The sequence below is a fragment of the Pelmatolapia mariae genome, linkage group LG16_19 (genome assembly GCF_036321145.2).
Source record: "Pelmatolapia mariae isolate MD_Pm_ZW linkage group LG16_19, Pm_UMD_F_2, whole genome shotgun sequence".
Classification (NCBI taxonomy): domain Eukaryota; kingdom Metazoa; phylum Chordata; class Actinopteri; order Cichliformes; family Cichlidae; genus Pelmatolapia; species Pelmatolapia mariae.
Window position 1 is genome coordinate 67,412,545 of NC_086241.1, and position 14,370 is coordinate 67,426,914.

A 14,370-nucleotide genomic window follows, 5' to 3' on the forward strand; every position below is an offset into this window, starting at 1 on the left:
TTGCGTGACATAATAAATTCTGCGGTTTATGTTTGATGCAATGCAAAGCAAAGCAGACAGTCATCTTCTGCATTAAACCAAAGGTTAAACAGCGGACAGACGTATTAAGCTTCTTTGCATTTGTCCAGACGAGACATTTCACTAAGAGCATTTGAATGGACTTATGAAGAGTGCTATGACTGGAGCCATGCTCTGTCTGGATGTCAGTACAGAGAGATTTGGCTTGATTCAGGCACTGATGTTATTAAGTTGAGTAATAAGCAGGCTCCACTTCTGTATGTTTAGCGGACCGCACCGTTTGTTCTCATCTTTACTCTTCAGCTCTTTGGACTCAGACGGCACCTGTCTGCAGGCTGGACGAGTAGGAGGTGTTTTAATATGTTTTAAAAGCCTGTGAGGAGGATGTTTCAGTTCTCCCCTCTTATCATGGATCCCAAACTTCAAAACGTTGGCACATGCCTGCAGATATGAGGTTGTATCTTCTTCTTCACACATGATTTTGTCTTCCTTGAAGCTACCGCCACCCCCCTCTAAACTTGAGCAGACATGTGTGTGAGGGGTGGGTAGGTGTGGGTAATTTGGGGAAGTGCTTGTGTGTTATGACTAAGCCCATCAGCCGCCATCTGGCCACGAGCATGCTAATAATCTAGGCTTACTGCTGTCAGCACAGTTAATGCTAGCCTTCCCCTGCTCAGTCCGCTCCACAGTAAGAACTTCCAGACGTGGAGATAAAAACTGAGTGACGGAGGAAGCAACGGGGATCCCGATACACAATGACCCAGCGTGGCCATGGCATTAGCAGAAAAGGATGAGGATCCCCGGCCATGTCTCTGCCTCACCATCTTATTTGAGCTGCTTCAGAGGGGCCGGTCGCTGGTCCAGGCCCTGGGCGCAGTCGCAGCCATGTGCTGCTGCTGGTTCTGGCCGTTTGGCTGCAAAGCCGAGGAAAAATCCCCGTTCTTAGGATCTGCGCTTCTCAGGCTGGGACGGCTCCTGAAAGACAAGCTGTCCTGCGTGGTCCAGGACCTGACCGCCTGCTTGTCCTGCCAGAGAGACTCCAAAGAAGACAAACAGCCGGTAACTGTGGGCGGATGGGCTCGTGGTTTTCTGTGTGGGGCTGGGACGGCTGATAGTACAGACTCTTCACACTTTAAGCTGCAAAGTTTCACACAACCAGCCCACATCCCTCTGTGTGCAGTAAAAATAATCTAACAAATGCAAGCATGGAGCAGTTTTACTGTCAGAGGCTTTTAGCAGTAATGAAACAACGTGTGCTTGCAGCTCGGTTTTAGGCTCGTGGTGACGGCAGGTGGAAGAAGGTAAAGAGTCATAGTGTTGGGATACACTGGGATAGTGTCTTCCCAGCATTAACGTTATGATATTATCTGGGCAGTGTACTTGTTAATAAGTAGTTGCTGTCTTTGTTGCTGTATCGTGGATCCTTTGCTTCCGATTCACACAGAGTCTTTTCTGGGTCGGATGCGGTCTAGAGAATGACGTTTGCCATTACTGTGAATTATTTGTCATCGAGAGGTGTTTAACATCAGCAACAAGCATCGCCACTTAACCTTTTATTTAGTTGTGGGCATCCCTTTGAGAGGGAACAGCATAGAGTCGTGGCATTACTTTGTCTTCTGGCTTTAATGCAGTGGAGTGCATGTGAATAGCCTCGGGGGCTGAGGAGAACGGGTGTTTTAATGTGAAGCTGGCTTCATTATTAAAACACACTCCTCTCACAAAGTCCTCGGAGACTTGGCGGAATAATATTTGTTTAGGATGAATAATAAAAGGCGTAAATGGGCTCGAGCGGAGCGCGACGGGGCCGGCCCTCCCCGCTCGTATTTCTCTCTCCTCCCCTCTGCTCTGTTTGATTTATGAGTGCGCGTCTTCTTTTATTGAGCTTTGAAAAGAAGATGGCATGGTGGCACTATAGCCCACTAACACGGCAAATGAATCACCGGCCTGCCCACCGGCCACAGGCCTCCGCTCTTTCTCTCGCGCGCTCTCTTTCTCGGCCTCACGGCGTCATGACAAGGCCGTTTCTTTTGAAGGATGGTTGACGCCAGCCCCGGGGACACGCCTGTTTTTCATGCCCTCCTCCTTATCTCCTCCCTCCCCACATTTGTTTGTTTATTCCTGCAAAGATGGGGCTCCTCCGTCGGTAAAGCGCGAGGCTTCTCCTTTGATTTGAGCAACGTTTCATCTGCAAGGCAGACCGAGCTCTGTACATAATGACTCCATCGGAGCATTAAAAGGGAGATAGAGATGCTGTTTAGTGTTTATCTTGCATCCTCCCACTCTGACAGAGCTCAGCTGTGTTTTCTTTTTCTTTTGTTTTCTCCAAGTGTTTTTGCCCAGACTTGGAGAAAATAAGGGCTGAATGTGACTCAAGTGAGACTTAATTATATGCAGCGGCATGCTTTACTAGCTTACTCAATATAAAAATATTGTATGTGCATGTGGATGTGCACACGAACTGAAAACACTCTTTAAGGAAACTGAGGACGTAGACGGATGACCGCAGGGTGAGAGGAGTCTGGCACATGTGGAAGAGTCCAAATTTAAACAGAACTTCATCTCATTTGGTGCAGTTTGTAAAATTTAGTCTCGATATGCCAAAGCTGAGGATGCTCCTGCTCACACCTGGACTTGGCAGGAAGACGTCTGTTATTATTCATTCACTGAGTCTGGTGCAAATATATAAGACAAGAGGACTGAAAGCAGGTGATTAGCTGTATTTAGAAGCTCTGCTCTAGCTGATGATGATTGCCTGCTTAAAAAAAATGGGAAGTTTGGTGTGAAGGCTTTGCAGACAAACTTGCCCAATGGGCAACAGCTGGGGGTTAAGCTGCGAAAGAGGAAGCGCCACAGCCTTGGTTTGCATCGGGCTGCGAACTTTTGTCAGATGCCGTTCCCTTTCTCCTCCACCGTTCCCCTCCTGCTGCGCGCCGCCACCGTGAGTCAAAATGAGACGTTCATGTCACGTTTACTAAAAAAACATTGAGGACCTGAGAACTGATTGTGATGCCACACACCTACTGGCAGAACTTGAAACGCAACAGCAGGTCTGCAGTGTTAGATGCAGTTTGGTGTCTTACACGTCTGTACTGCATTTACACAGCATTTTACAACCAGGCAGGAAGGTGCAATGCAAGTAGAAGTAAAAGAACAGTAGCAGGAAGCTATAGGACAAGTAACTAACCTTCCTAATTGTAATCCCTTACATTTATTTACCCGAGTGAGGCGAGAAAAATGGTTCCATTATAGTTTGTTGTTAAAAGCATCTAAAGAGCCAGCATCTGTTTATTTCTGTCCACATGAAGTAGCCCGGGAGCGAGCGATACATGTCATGTTTTATTCTTGTACGAGGCCATAGTTAACATTCCTGCACTGTTACCCCCACCGGCTCAGAGCCTCCCAGTTTTGAGTCAGCCATTCCTGTGTGTGTGGAGGTAACAAGCCAGAACAGTCTGCATTGTACTGTCGCTATTGAGAGGCTGGACCCAGATACAGCCCCCAGCCTCTCAATTCAGCTCTCTGGAAATCACACCAGCGAGGTCACCTGGAGCCGAACAGGAGAGGAAGAAGCGGAGGAAGAGGGAGGAGGAAGGAGGCGTATCTGGAGGCAAACGGACAAAAGGAAGTAGGATGGATGGCAGACTGTGGCGGTAGAGACATCGGAAGAGCAACGCTGATACGCGGCGACAGAGAGTAATAGCTGCTGGAGGAGAAATTCCCCCACAGGCCAAGTGGCCAGACTGTCCGCTACGGACTGATATGCAAAACAAGCAGGCAGCAAGCACTTTTTCTCTGCCTACGCTCACAGACCAGTGGCCACTCCGCCCCAGAGGCAGAGGTGCACTCAAGTCTGAGGGTTCTGACTTGGGCCTGATGGAGAGACGGGCAACGGCGAGCTAAAGAGAAACCACAGAAGAAGAAGAAGGAGGAGGAGGAGGAAAGTTGATGAGGGTATTTGACTGATCATCAGAGGGAATTAAAAAAAGAATCGACGCAGGTCAAGTTAACTTCAGAGCTCACTCTCTCCGAGCTGTTATGCCAACGTCCAGAGGAGGCCGGCTACGCAGAAAGAGCTGCTCGCTCGCCCGCAGGACCCAACAGCAGGCCACGGCAGCATGGAGGCTGCTCTACAGACTGCTCGTCATGGTGACTCGCAGACTGGGAGAGGTAGTGGATGTTTAAACCTTAAAATATGAGCTTCAGTAAGAGATTTTAGAGCCATCAGGATTAAACATTTAAACAGATGTAGTCTGGCTTCACTGGAGAAGGAAGCTAGGTGTAGGTTGTGCTTGAATGTTGTGTTTTGGGATGTTTGGATTGACAGTGAAGTGTTTTTATTTGACTTGACGTTGGAATTAAAATCTCTGGCTTTGATTTTGGAGATCTAGGAAACGGACAGCTGGCAGACGAACGGAAATAAAAAGAAATGCAGCTCGAAATGCGTCACAGACAAAATAAGAATTCTTCTTCTCCAAATTGGTTTGAGCAGAAGTCGAAACACTATCCCCGGCTGACACCTGTCAGCAAGAAAACCTGATCAGGAATTCACAGCAGCGCTGTCAGATCCGCTTGTTTTCCGTGGCGCTCCCGGGCTTTTCTCCCGCCTCTGCTGGTTCACGTCCTCAGCTCTTAATTGGTTATTTGGGCTAGCTGTCAGGCTGTGTCGGTGGGATTGTTGTGAGGCGAATGCATTTCCTGAGTCATGACTGCGTGGTGTCCACCCACCAGCTTTCCTTCTCTCGTCACGCTCCGGTGCGGGCGTCCGTCATTAGTGTTGATGAAAATCTTACTAAGCGATCTGTATGAGAGCTGAAAGTGTTTCCCCCTCCTCCCCCCACCCCATCCGGCTCCTCCATCATCTCGTTTGTGTGTGTGTGACGAGAATTAAGTCGGCACTTGAATGGAGGTCTCTAAAGACCTGGGCAAACCTCACCTTTGGGTGCCAGAGCTGAAATAAAACGCAGTTATCTGTCTCCACAAGGATGCTCTCTCCTGTCTGGAGATACCAGCGGGCTGTTTGATGAATATGTCGTGCTGATATCCTTCAACCTTTGTGTTTCCTTCAGGCAGCCCCCCACCCCCCACCGTCTGCCTCCACGGTGCATTATGGAGTTCTCCCAAAGCGTGTATCAGTGAATGAAGGCTGACTGGTGCTGTGTGTGTGTGTGTGTGTGTGTGTGTGTGTGTGTGTGTGTGTGTGTGTGTGTGTGTGTGTGTGGCAGCAGCATCAGTGCTGGAGGTGGATTTTATGATCTTTAAAGGGATAGCCTGTGTCAACAGCTCTACTTATGTTCCAATATCCTCGTGTTTCTTTGAATCGCTTCAGATTTGAAAGCATTTAAATGCTAAATGAAAGCTGACACAGTCGCATTAAATGTTTCCTGTCACCTCAAACACGCTCAATATGACATGATGTTAGCTTTAGCTAAAGAAAAATGCTGTTTGTGAGCAGCATCACTGCTGCGTTGCTGCGGGTTCTCACTGCAAACATTTATACAGGTATGTCTGCAGCATGAGAGTGCATCTTGTGCTCTCCACTAGGAACATTAGTCCCTACATCAGAGCACAGGGAGACTTCAAGTCCCCTCATAATTATCAGCCCACATTCAAAGACCTCCAGAGTGGAGCTACAGTGGGAGGTGGATCACTTGAAAGAGGCTTAGCCCAGACATACATAAAGGGCATGGAGAGGAATTTTTCCCCCTTCCCTTTTTCTTCTCTCTCTTTCAGTCTTTACACGCACACACACGCGCGCGCACACACACACACACACACACACACACACACACACACACACACACACACACACACAGTCTTTGCTGGAGTATTGGAGGGCCGTCTCTGGAGTGCCCATGCTATAATGAGCTAGCTGATGAGTCGCAAGCTTATTAATGGAAGACTTTATTGTCTGCGGTCTCCCTGGGAATGGGCGGAGGTGGTGCTGGGGGGTTACGGGTCGTACTTCACACACACTGTGAGAAGATGCGTGACTCGGGCGAGCTCTCACACACTTCCTGGCAGCGTATCGGTTCTGTAGTGACAAAATGAAGGTTTTATCGATCCACGTCTGTTACTGCACAGTTTTGAGAGGGAGCTGCGACTGACTGCTTGCTCATGCAATATTTTAAATAGCAGCACATGCACGTGGAGTCAGAGAGTGCTGAGCAGCTGTTTTGTTTGGCGTCTTGGCTGTCCCGCCGCGCTGTGTTGCTGTGCAGCGGACTGGAACCTGCTATTACTGGCATTTATCAGCTTCTGCTGATTTTTCGTGACTGGCCACAGATTACAATGCTACATCATGCCATTCACTTGGAATGAGGGGGTCTGGGCATCATGAGGTCATTTTTAGCACAAGCGTCAAAGGTAATTGATAGCTGGCGGGTCAAAGTCCAGCAAAGCTTGCTGCAGTTGAAGTGTTTTGCTTGACACGCCTGTCAGGTAAGAAATTAGTAGGTAGGATTTTGATTACTTGAGCATAGTTTGCATGTGTTGCAGTGCTTGCTAACTGCAACCCAAACATTGCAACAATGGTGTAAGTTGGAAACAACAGAGAGGTTTTTTTCCCCTTTTGCTTCTTGTTTCCGTAGAACAGAGCAGCTCCTAATAGTTCACTTTCTGACACGATTGCTCTGAAAGTCTTACCTGCCACAGGCAAAACTTCACAGTGTGCTGCCGACGGCTGATGTTAAGTTTCCCACCCCAGGCGGTACAGTCCACTAAAATGGGATGCGAGCGATCTGCTTCTGTAGAATATTTTTGTAAATGCTGTGACGCTAAGTTCTTCATGGGGTTCCACCCATCAAAAGTGTAAGCTAGAAGAAATGACGCATTTATGTGTGGAAGGTGGAGACTTCCTCTTCATCAAACACCAAGTATTTCACACTAATATACGACCACTTGGGATTTCTTGCCATGTCAGACTGTCTGTAATCGACGTGACACAAAGCTGCATAACTGTCTATTATGGATTATGGAGAATAATGAAATGTGCTGTAATGCTATCTGCTGGGATATCCAGTTGCTAATTCTGTAAAGTCTTTGATGCAAAGCCAATTAGCACAGAGTACATAACTAAATCTCAGTAACACTCTTACTGTACCCAGGGGGATCGTTGACCAAGCGCAGGGTGGGGTGATCCACGTGGTTATTTTACACAGTCATTAGCTGTGGATGGTTAAATGAGGGATCTTTTAATGGATCCGTGAGAGTTTGTATTCAGGCCCGTGCGTGTCATCATACAGTGCAATATCTTCTTATTTTATCCAGCTGACTATAATAATCCTGAGCTGCCTAACCTACATACACCACCTTCTCTCTCTGTCGCCCCCTACAGAGCGTGGACACAGTGTGCACTCTCTACCACTCCTTCCAGGAAGGGTCAGGCTCGGGCAGCGGGGGTCTGATGGATCACGGCAGGGAACCCTCGGTGAGGCAGGGAGGGGATTTGGGCTCGAGCCCTACGGGAGACGCCACCCTGCTCAGACCCTGCCCCAAGCATATGACGGCCACAGAGAGGTTACGCAAGGTCATCCAGGAGCTGGTGGACACGGAGAAGTCCTACGTGAAGGTGAGACCAGCAAAGACTGGGATAATGTTAGAATATTAAACTTCACATCATGATTTACTATAATAGATGATGAACAAGAGAGACCGGGAGCAATAAAACAAGCATTCAGAAGAGTTTGTTAGCTGTAACTTGAGTAGTGACGGCCTCGCTCAGCCTGTCTGGCCTTATTCAAGTCCAGTCATTTTATAACCTTTTTTTACCCCTACCATTTTTCATTTAGTCCCCTCCCCCCACACACGCCTCCTCTTCAGCCTGCAATTGAGGGAGAGGATTGTCTTCAAAGTGTGGCCTGATTTAGGCATCTTCACCCATATCCATGCACCACCGGCCGGTGTAACTAGGGGAGGGGAGGAGGTGAAAGCCCATATATCAACTTAATGAGTACATCCCCACTGATAGCAAGGCAAGCTCCTGCAACATTTAAGGAGAGGGTGAAGCTGAATGGGGGATGGTGGGGGAATTAGGTGGTTATAAAGAAAGGAAACAGGAGGCGATAAAACGGGTTCAAAGGTTAAGTCTAGTTTTATTTCTTGCCTCTGACCTTTTGGGCATTTTTACTTGTGTTTCAGGACCTGACCTGTTTGTTTGAGATCTACTTGAAACCTCTACAGAACGAAACCTTCCTCACACTGGATGAGGTAGGTGGAGAATCAGTCTGTTATTTAACTGAATAAAAATAGACATGAAGTTCTGGGTACTTCACGTCTTGGCAACCTGTAGCCGGTTACCAAGATAGGCCTATCTCCTATCACACTCAACTATCCTTCTCCTATCGCACTTGGTACCCGATCGGGTGGGGGTGATGTCTCTCCCCTGTCCTGGCGTCCTGGCTCCCCCTTGCCGTGGCATTTATGTTATACCTACCTACTCTCACTCAGCCTAATCTGCTGTAGGCTCGGTTAGCATGCGGGGTCTAGCCTTTGGACCCTTACTGGATACAGACACCTCAGGTGGGAATCGAACTTGCGATCCTCAGCACCAAAGGTGTGTAGGTTGTTGGCCGGTTATATTTTGGACCTCACAGGGTTAATCCAACAAATCATGAAAAATTAGGTTTACATTTTTGTTCATGACAGTGCAGCTTTCTGACATTTTGTGTAATTTAAGCACGTAACAATGTGATTTTCTTTCAAACAAAAAACAGTGAAAGTTAAATTAGACGTGTTTGTAAATGAACCGCCCCATGTTGTGTAGCTTTCTGGATTTTATACTTATTTATTTATTATACAGGCTATACAGTACATAAAATCAAAACTCACATGTTTTATGTAACTAAAGTGTTTAATTATGTGGGCTACAGACAATAATTAAGTTACAGACTATATTTATATGAAAAACATGTATACTTACTGCATTTGAATCATTTTAACCGTATGTAACCACCTGCATGTGGTTTGATTTTGCCGCCCCTGCCTAGGAGGTGCTAACTCTGTGTGGGACACCTAATATGTGGAGCTTTTATTATCCATCGATGAACTCTGCCGGGCCAAATCTCCCTCATTACTGCTCCAACTGCCTGGAGGACAAATTAACATTCTCGTCCGCCGACCTTCCGGCGTCTCAGAGGGCCACACCAATAAAGGGCGGCTTAAGAGCCAACCCACCTCAGCTTAATATGCCACAGCATTGCTGTCCACTGCACGTACTCTTCATTAAGGAAGGACTGTTTTTCTCCGTTTAACAACTCGACAGCATATATCGTTGCTGTAGCACGTAACTTTCCAGCTCTGTGACCTCAAACGTAGCACATCTCTCCCAAGTATTACCAAGACACAGCAGCTGATGGGACTCTAAGCATCGGGGCAAATTAAAAGGCCATTATTGGACACCGGAATGTGAGCGGACACAGGACAGACAAGGGCACGCGAGCTTTTAATGAAGGGAAGTGGCGACCCTGGCTGGATGTGTCAGATAGTGCTTGTTACACAGCTGAAGTTTACTGTGTCCATTTATATGTGCTTTATTTGTGCGCGGCTGTAGCTTGTCCCTAAGTGCCTCTGTCAGAGATGGAGCCATCAGAGTGGAGCTGTTATAACACTCTGGGGTGCCGGTCTGTCTGCTATGAATTACAGGCTCTCCTGTCTGTTTTTCCTCGTTGCCACACACTCTCTCACCCTCTGATGTTCTTTTATACATCCTTACCTGTCACCTGTATTGCACCGCTTCCTTCTCCTCTAACTATTGTTCTACTTCCCTTTTGCCCCCTCATAGATGGAGAGCCTGTTTGGCAGCCTGCCTGAGATGCTGGACTTCCAGAGGGTCTTCCTGCAGACCTTGGAGGAGAGAATTGCCTCATCACCTGACTTTAGCACGCTGGAGACCCCCTCGCAGTTCAAGGTAAGCAGTGTTGGGAAGGTTTCTTTTAAAATGTATTCCACTACAGATTACAGATTACATGCCCCAAAATGTATTTGTAACATATTCTGTTACGTTACTCAATGAGAGTAACTTTGGATTACTTAATATATTATCATGCTTTTTACAACTACATGAATGTACTAATGCTGTGTGATTTATTACTATTACTGAAGGTTACTCGCCATACCAATACCAACTAGATGTTAAAATCTTAATATAAATGAGTAACAGTCAGGTGGACATTATGCGGGCCGCAAGTAGAGGTGACATGGGCCGCGAGATTGAGACACAGACATTAGAGCCTCTTAATGCGCGTTTTGTTTGGGTTTCCACCAAATACCAAAAACAGCGAGAGCATAGCCTAACATATGAAACAGGAAAAGACCACCATGTAATCCATTTATTTCAACAAAGTAACTGTATTCTGAACCTTTTTAAATGGTAACTGTAACGGAATGCAGTTACTGATATTTTGTATTTTAAATGCATAACGCTGGTCCATGTATTCTGTTACTCCCCAACACTGAAGATAAGATAAAAACGCCACGCTGTTTGTTAAATATCTAAAGATTCGGTGTCGAATCCACACGCTCACGGGCTACAGAGAAAAGAGGGATCTTTCAGGTGTTGGGGTTTTAAATAATTGAGGTGGTGCAACAGGAGCGTCATCGGCTGATTTATGGCCTCGGTGTGAGGAGGTGTGAGGTCTATCGATCGAGGCGGCGGTTCACTGGTCGGATTGTGAGCTGCTGAAAGCCAGTGTACTGAAAAGGCTGGGTGAGAGGAAGAGGACAGAGGGGGCATTTTGAAGGGAGGGGGCACGGTGATCCAGTCGTGACTTCACATGTTCACACCCTCTAATCCTCTCTCGTGCTTTGTGTTCACACTGGTGTTTTTTCCCCATCTCTTCACAGAAGCTGCTGTTTTCCCTCGGGGGTTCATTCCTCTACTACGCCGATCACTTCAAGCTCTACAGCGGCTTCTGTGCCAACCACATTAAGGTCCAGAAGGTCCTAGAGAGAGGTACAACACACATCTTAATATTCTGCATAGTGACGAGAAACAGCGTGCAAAAACAAACTAATCCAAAGGGTGCCACACCTCTGCTAAATTTAGCTTCCGTGCTCCTGTGTTGCGTCAGAGGAAGCTCGGGCGCTCACGGCTGAAGGTTCGGCCTTCTCTTTTGGGAAGCAAATCAATTATGTATGAAAGTAAATGTCCCAGAGTGAGACGGTGGATGAAAGCGAGGTGAGCGATGCCTCTCCAGTTTAGCACCACGCACGAAGGAGCACACGGCTCTCCACCTTTCAGTTTGTGATCTACACTTTCAAAGCATTATTGCCCTTTTCTCCTCAAACAGATGATGTTTAAACAAATACATGCACATATAAATACTCTGGCTTTGGATAACCTTGTCCTCTAACAGCAGATGTGTGACCGTGACAATAATTCTCGCTTCTCCCACAGCATGTGACGCTGGAGAAATTTTAAAGTTGATTTATGCCTCCTCAGATGTTGGCCTTTCCGCCACTATTTGGGATGAATGCCCAGTAGAGAGAGAGAAGTGTAAGCAGATTGGCTTCTTAGCTGATGGGGGGACTGTGTGGGATATTCCTCGAAGGAAGCAGCAGGGCTGATCTTTAATAGGATTAAATGGGACAAAATCACTAAAAAGTACCTTGAGGATGGTTATCCAGCAACACTTGAAAGAGTTTTAGGAACAGTCGAAATGATTTGATCTTGCAAATTATGTTAATGAGATGCTTAAAAACAGGCTATAAAAAGATGTTTTGCTGCAGAGGTAAAGCCTCCTGTTATTTTTTGAAGATGCAGATTATTTTTTTAACCAATTGTTCAGATATGTAGATGAATTAGGTAGAATTTTTCCACTTTTCCCCCCATAAGCGTCTGTGATTTTGGCGTAGTGATTACTCCTGAGTGCTTCAGTATGCGGGCGGTGCCAGCTTGGCACAAAATGGTTCCAAGTGTTTGAGTAAGGGAAAAAGATGCCAGGTATTCACCGGGTTTGTGCACCCGCTCTTTTAGCCAAAGCTTTAAATGACGGGTTGTGCTGCTCACAATTGACGACTGCAAACTGATATTTGAGCAGGAAGCATAATATTTGCTTAGTACAGATAAAACAGCCGAGTAGAACATAAGTGGCGGCACGGCGTGCACGGCGTGCATGGCCGTGCACGGCGTGCGAGTTTCTTGTTGGCTCGGCAAAACCGAGAACACCCAGCAGCTGATCCACAACACATCGCAGAAATCTGCGGCTGTTGTGAGTCCTTTAAGTAATTATATACTCATCTCTGTCATCTTCATCCCCCCTCCTCTTCTGCCACGCCATGGGGCCCGGGTTGCCTTAGTTTCTGTTTATTTGTCGACTCGTTAATTGCCTGCCAATTACTCGGCGAGGCGTCGACGTGGCTGCATGTCTGTGGCTGGCAGTGCTATAATTAATACTTTAATGGCCCCCCTCGGTAACGCTGTGGAAGCATAGCGCTCGGGGAAAATGTCAGCACCTTTACCGAAGGCCCGCTCTGTCTTATACCTGCCGTTTCACGCTACGCACGGTCGGCCCCAGCGTGAACTACGCGGCCCCAACTTACAGCATCAAAGATTTACACTTTGATACCACAGTGATCGTAGCAGGTGGAGGAGAAGCCCACACTCCCCCCTGCTGGAGACACATTATTGCACCGCGATTCTGCACTGACCCACATTTGCTTTATTAGGTTAGAGCTTAATAACGTAGCCACGGTCCGAAACATAGACCAGAAGCAAAGAGAACAGACGGCTTAAAAAGATCCAGATTAAGTCTGAGTGTTTCTTTCCTTTAGCCAAGACGGATCAGACCTTCAAAGAATTCCTCGATGCCAGGAACCCCACCAAGCAGCACTCTTCCACCCTGGAGTCCTACCTGATTAAACCAGTGCAGAGGGTGCTCAAGTACCCCTTGCTGCTGAGGGAGCTGGTCTCCCTTACCGACGGCGACAGCGAGGAACACTACCACCTCACCGGTAGGAAGGCCGCGCGCAATCAAGCGCTGTGCTATAAATACAGGCCGTGCTGACACTCGGCATTTGGGTGTCACGTTAGTCGCACTGGGAAACATTAAGTGATAACCTTTGGCATTTTTCCAGTGCAGGGTGAACACAGAGTCACCCACATGGTCACGACTCGGTCCCGTTAACACTCTGTTGTGTCTGCAGAGGCCCTGAAAGCCATGGAGAAGGTGGCCAGCCACATCAACGAGATGCAGAAGATCTACGAGGATTACGGCTCCGTGTTCGATCAGCTTGTTGCCGAGCAGACTGGCCACGATAAAGAGGTGAATTAGTGCATTTTTGGTGGAGTTTCCTGTAGATCTAAATTACTTCAGCCCAGCTAACCATCAGTACATCAGAGCGCAGCAGTTTAGGTGATGCACGCGCCTCTAGGGACTGAATACATTTACAAATTGATGGAATATTTAGTCAAAGTGAATGCCAAATCATGTTTTCTATGTTCACGTATGCTTTCAGTGTTTTTAAATTTGCCTGAAAATGAGCTTTGAGCCTGTGCACAAACCCGAGTTTGCAGTTTAACTCCATTCACAGACACGCTTAGTCCGAGCCGTAAAAAGCTTAGCGCCTGGCTCGTCCTTCTGCCTCCACTCTCTCTTTAACTGTCTGCCGTCCCTTGTGCCTCTCTCAGGTCACAGAGATCTCTATGGGAGAGTTTCTCATGCATTCCTCTGTGGTCTGGCTCAACCCTCATCCGTCGCTGGGACGCATGAGAAAAGACCCCGAAATGACCGTGTTCGGTGAGTCGGTCCTTTTTATTTTTCACCGTTTCCCTTAATTGTCACTCGTGGGTGTTTGCAGTAGAAAAAGTGAATCGATATAAACCAACTGTATTGGGTTTGCTGCACAGAATAGTGTGCAGGAACAGAATTTTAATATCCATAGCTGTAACGCTGGTATATGCTTTAAGGCTTCAAGCTGGCATTTAAAATGCTTCTGTGGTTGCGCTCCCTCTGTCGGCTTTCCCCAAGAGGCATTCACAGTCAAATCCAAGACGCTCATGTGTTCTCTCGCGCTCTCTCACCAGTGTTCAAGAAAGCAGTGATACTGGTCTACAGGGAAAACAACAAGCTGAAGAAAAAAATGGTATGTTTGTGTCACGTTCCCGTGCCACATCGAGTGCGTTTGGTGTGAAACGTTACATTTTCTCTCTTACCCCATTTTGCTTTTTTCTTGCAATGCCAGGCCAACCCTCGTTCGGCGCTCTCTCACGGAGATTCGGACCCCTTCAAGTTCCGCTGGCTCATCCCGCTCTCGGCGCTGCAGGTCAGATTGGGAAATACTGCAGGTAAGAGGCCGACACGCTGCCAAATTATCCCTAACAAATCACTCACAAAGTACATCCACTAAATCTCTCTC

The 14,370-nt window shown here is 47.3% G+C and overlaps 1 protein-coding gene across 6 annotated transcripts in view; it reads left to right on the top strand.

Moving 5' to 3' along the window:
• Positions 1-14,370, top strand: part of tiam2a (TIAM Rac1 associated GEF 2a) — a 61,684-nt gene that overhangs the window by 43,851 nt on the left and 3,463 nt on the right. For all 6 annotated transcript variants that reach the window (XM_063497325.1, XM_063497326.1, XM_063497324.1 and 3 more), the window contains exons 16-24: positions 7,352-7,585; positions 8,155-8,223; positions 9,797-9,922; positions 10,858-10,966; positions 12,787-12,966; positions 13,159-13,277; positions 13,643-13,751; positions 14,039-14,097; positions 14,197-14,299. In XM_063497325.1, coding sequence (XP_063353395.1) covers positions 7,352-7,585; positions 8,155-8,223; positions 9,797-9,922; positions 10,858-10,966; positions 12,787-12,966; positions 13,159-13,277; positions 13,643-13,751; positions 14,039-14,097; positions 14,197-14,299 — 1,108 coding nt within the window. The remainder of the gene's footprint in view (positions 1-7,351; positions 7,586-8,154; positions 8,224-9,796; positions 9,923-10,857; positions 10,967-12,786; positions 12,967-13,158; positions 13,278-13,642; positions 13,752-14,038; positions 14,098-14,196; positions 14,300-14,370) is intronic.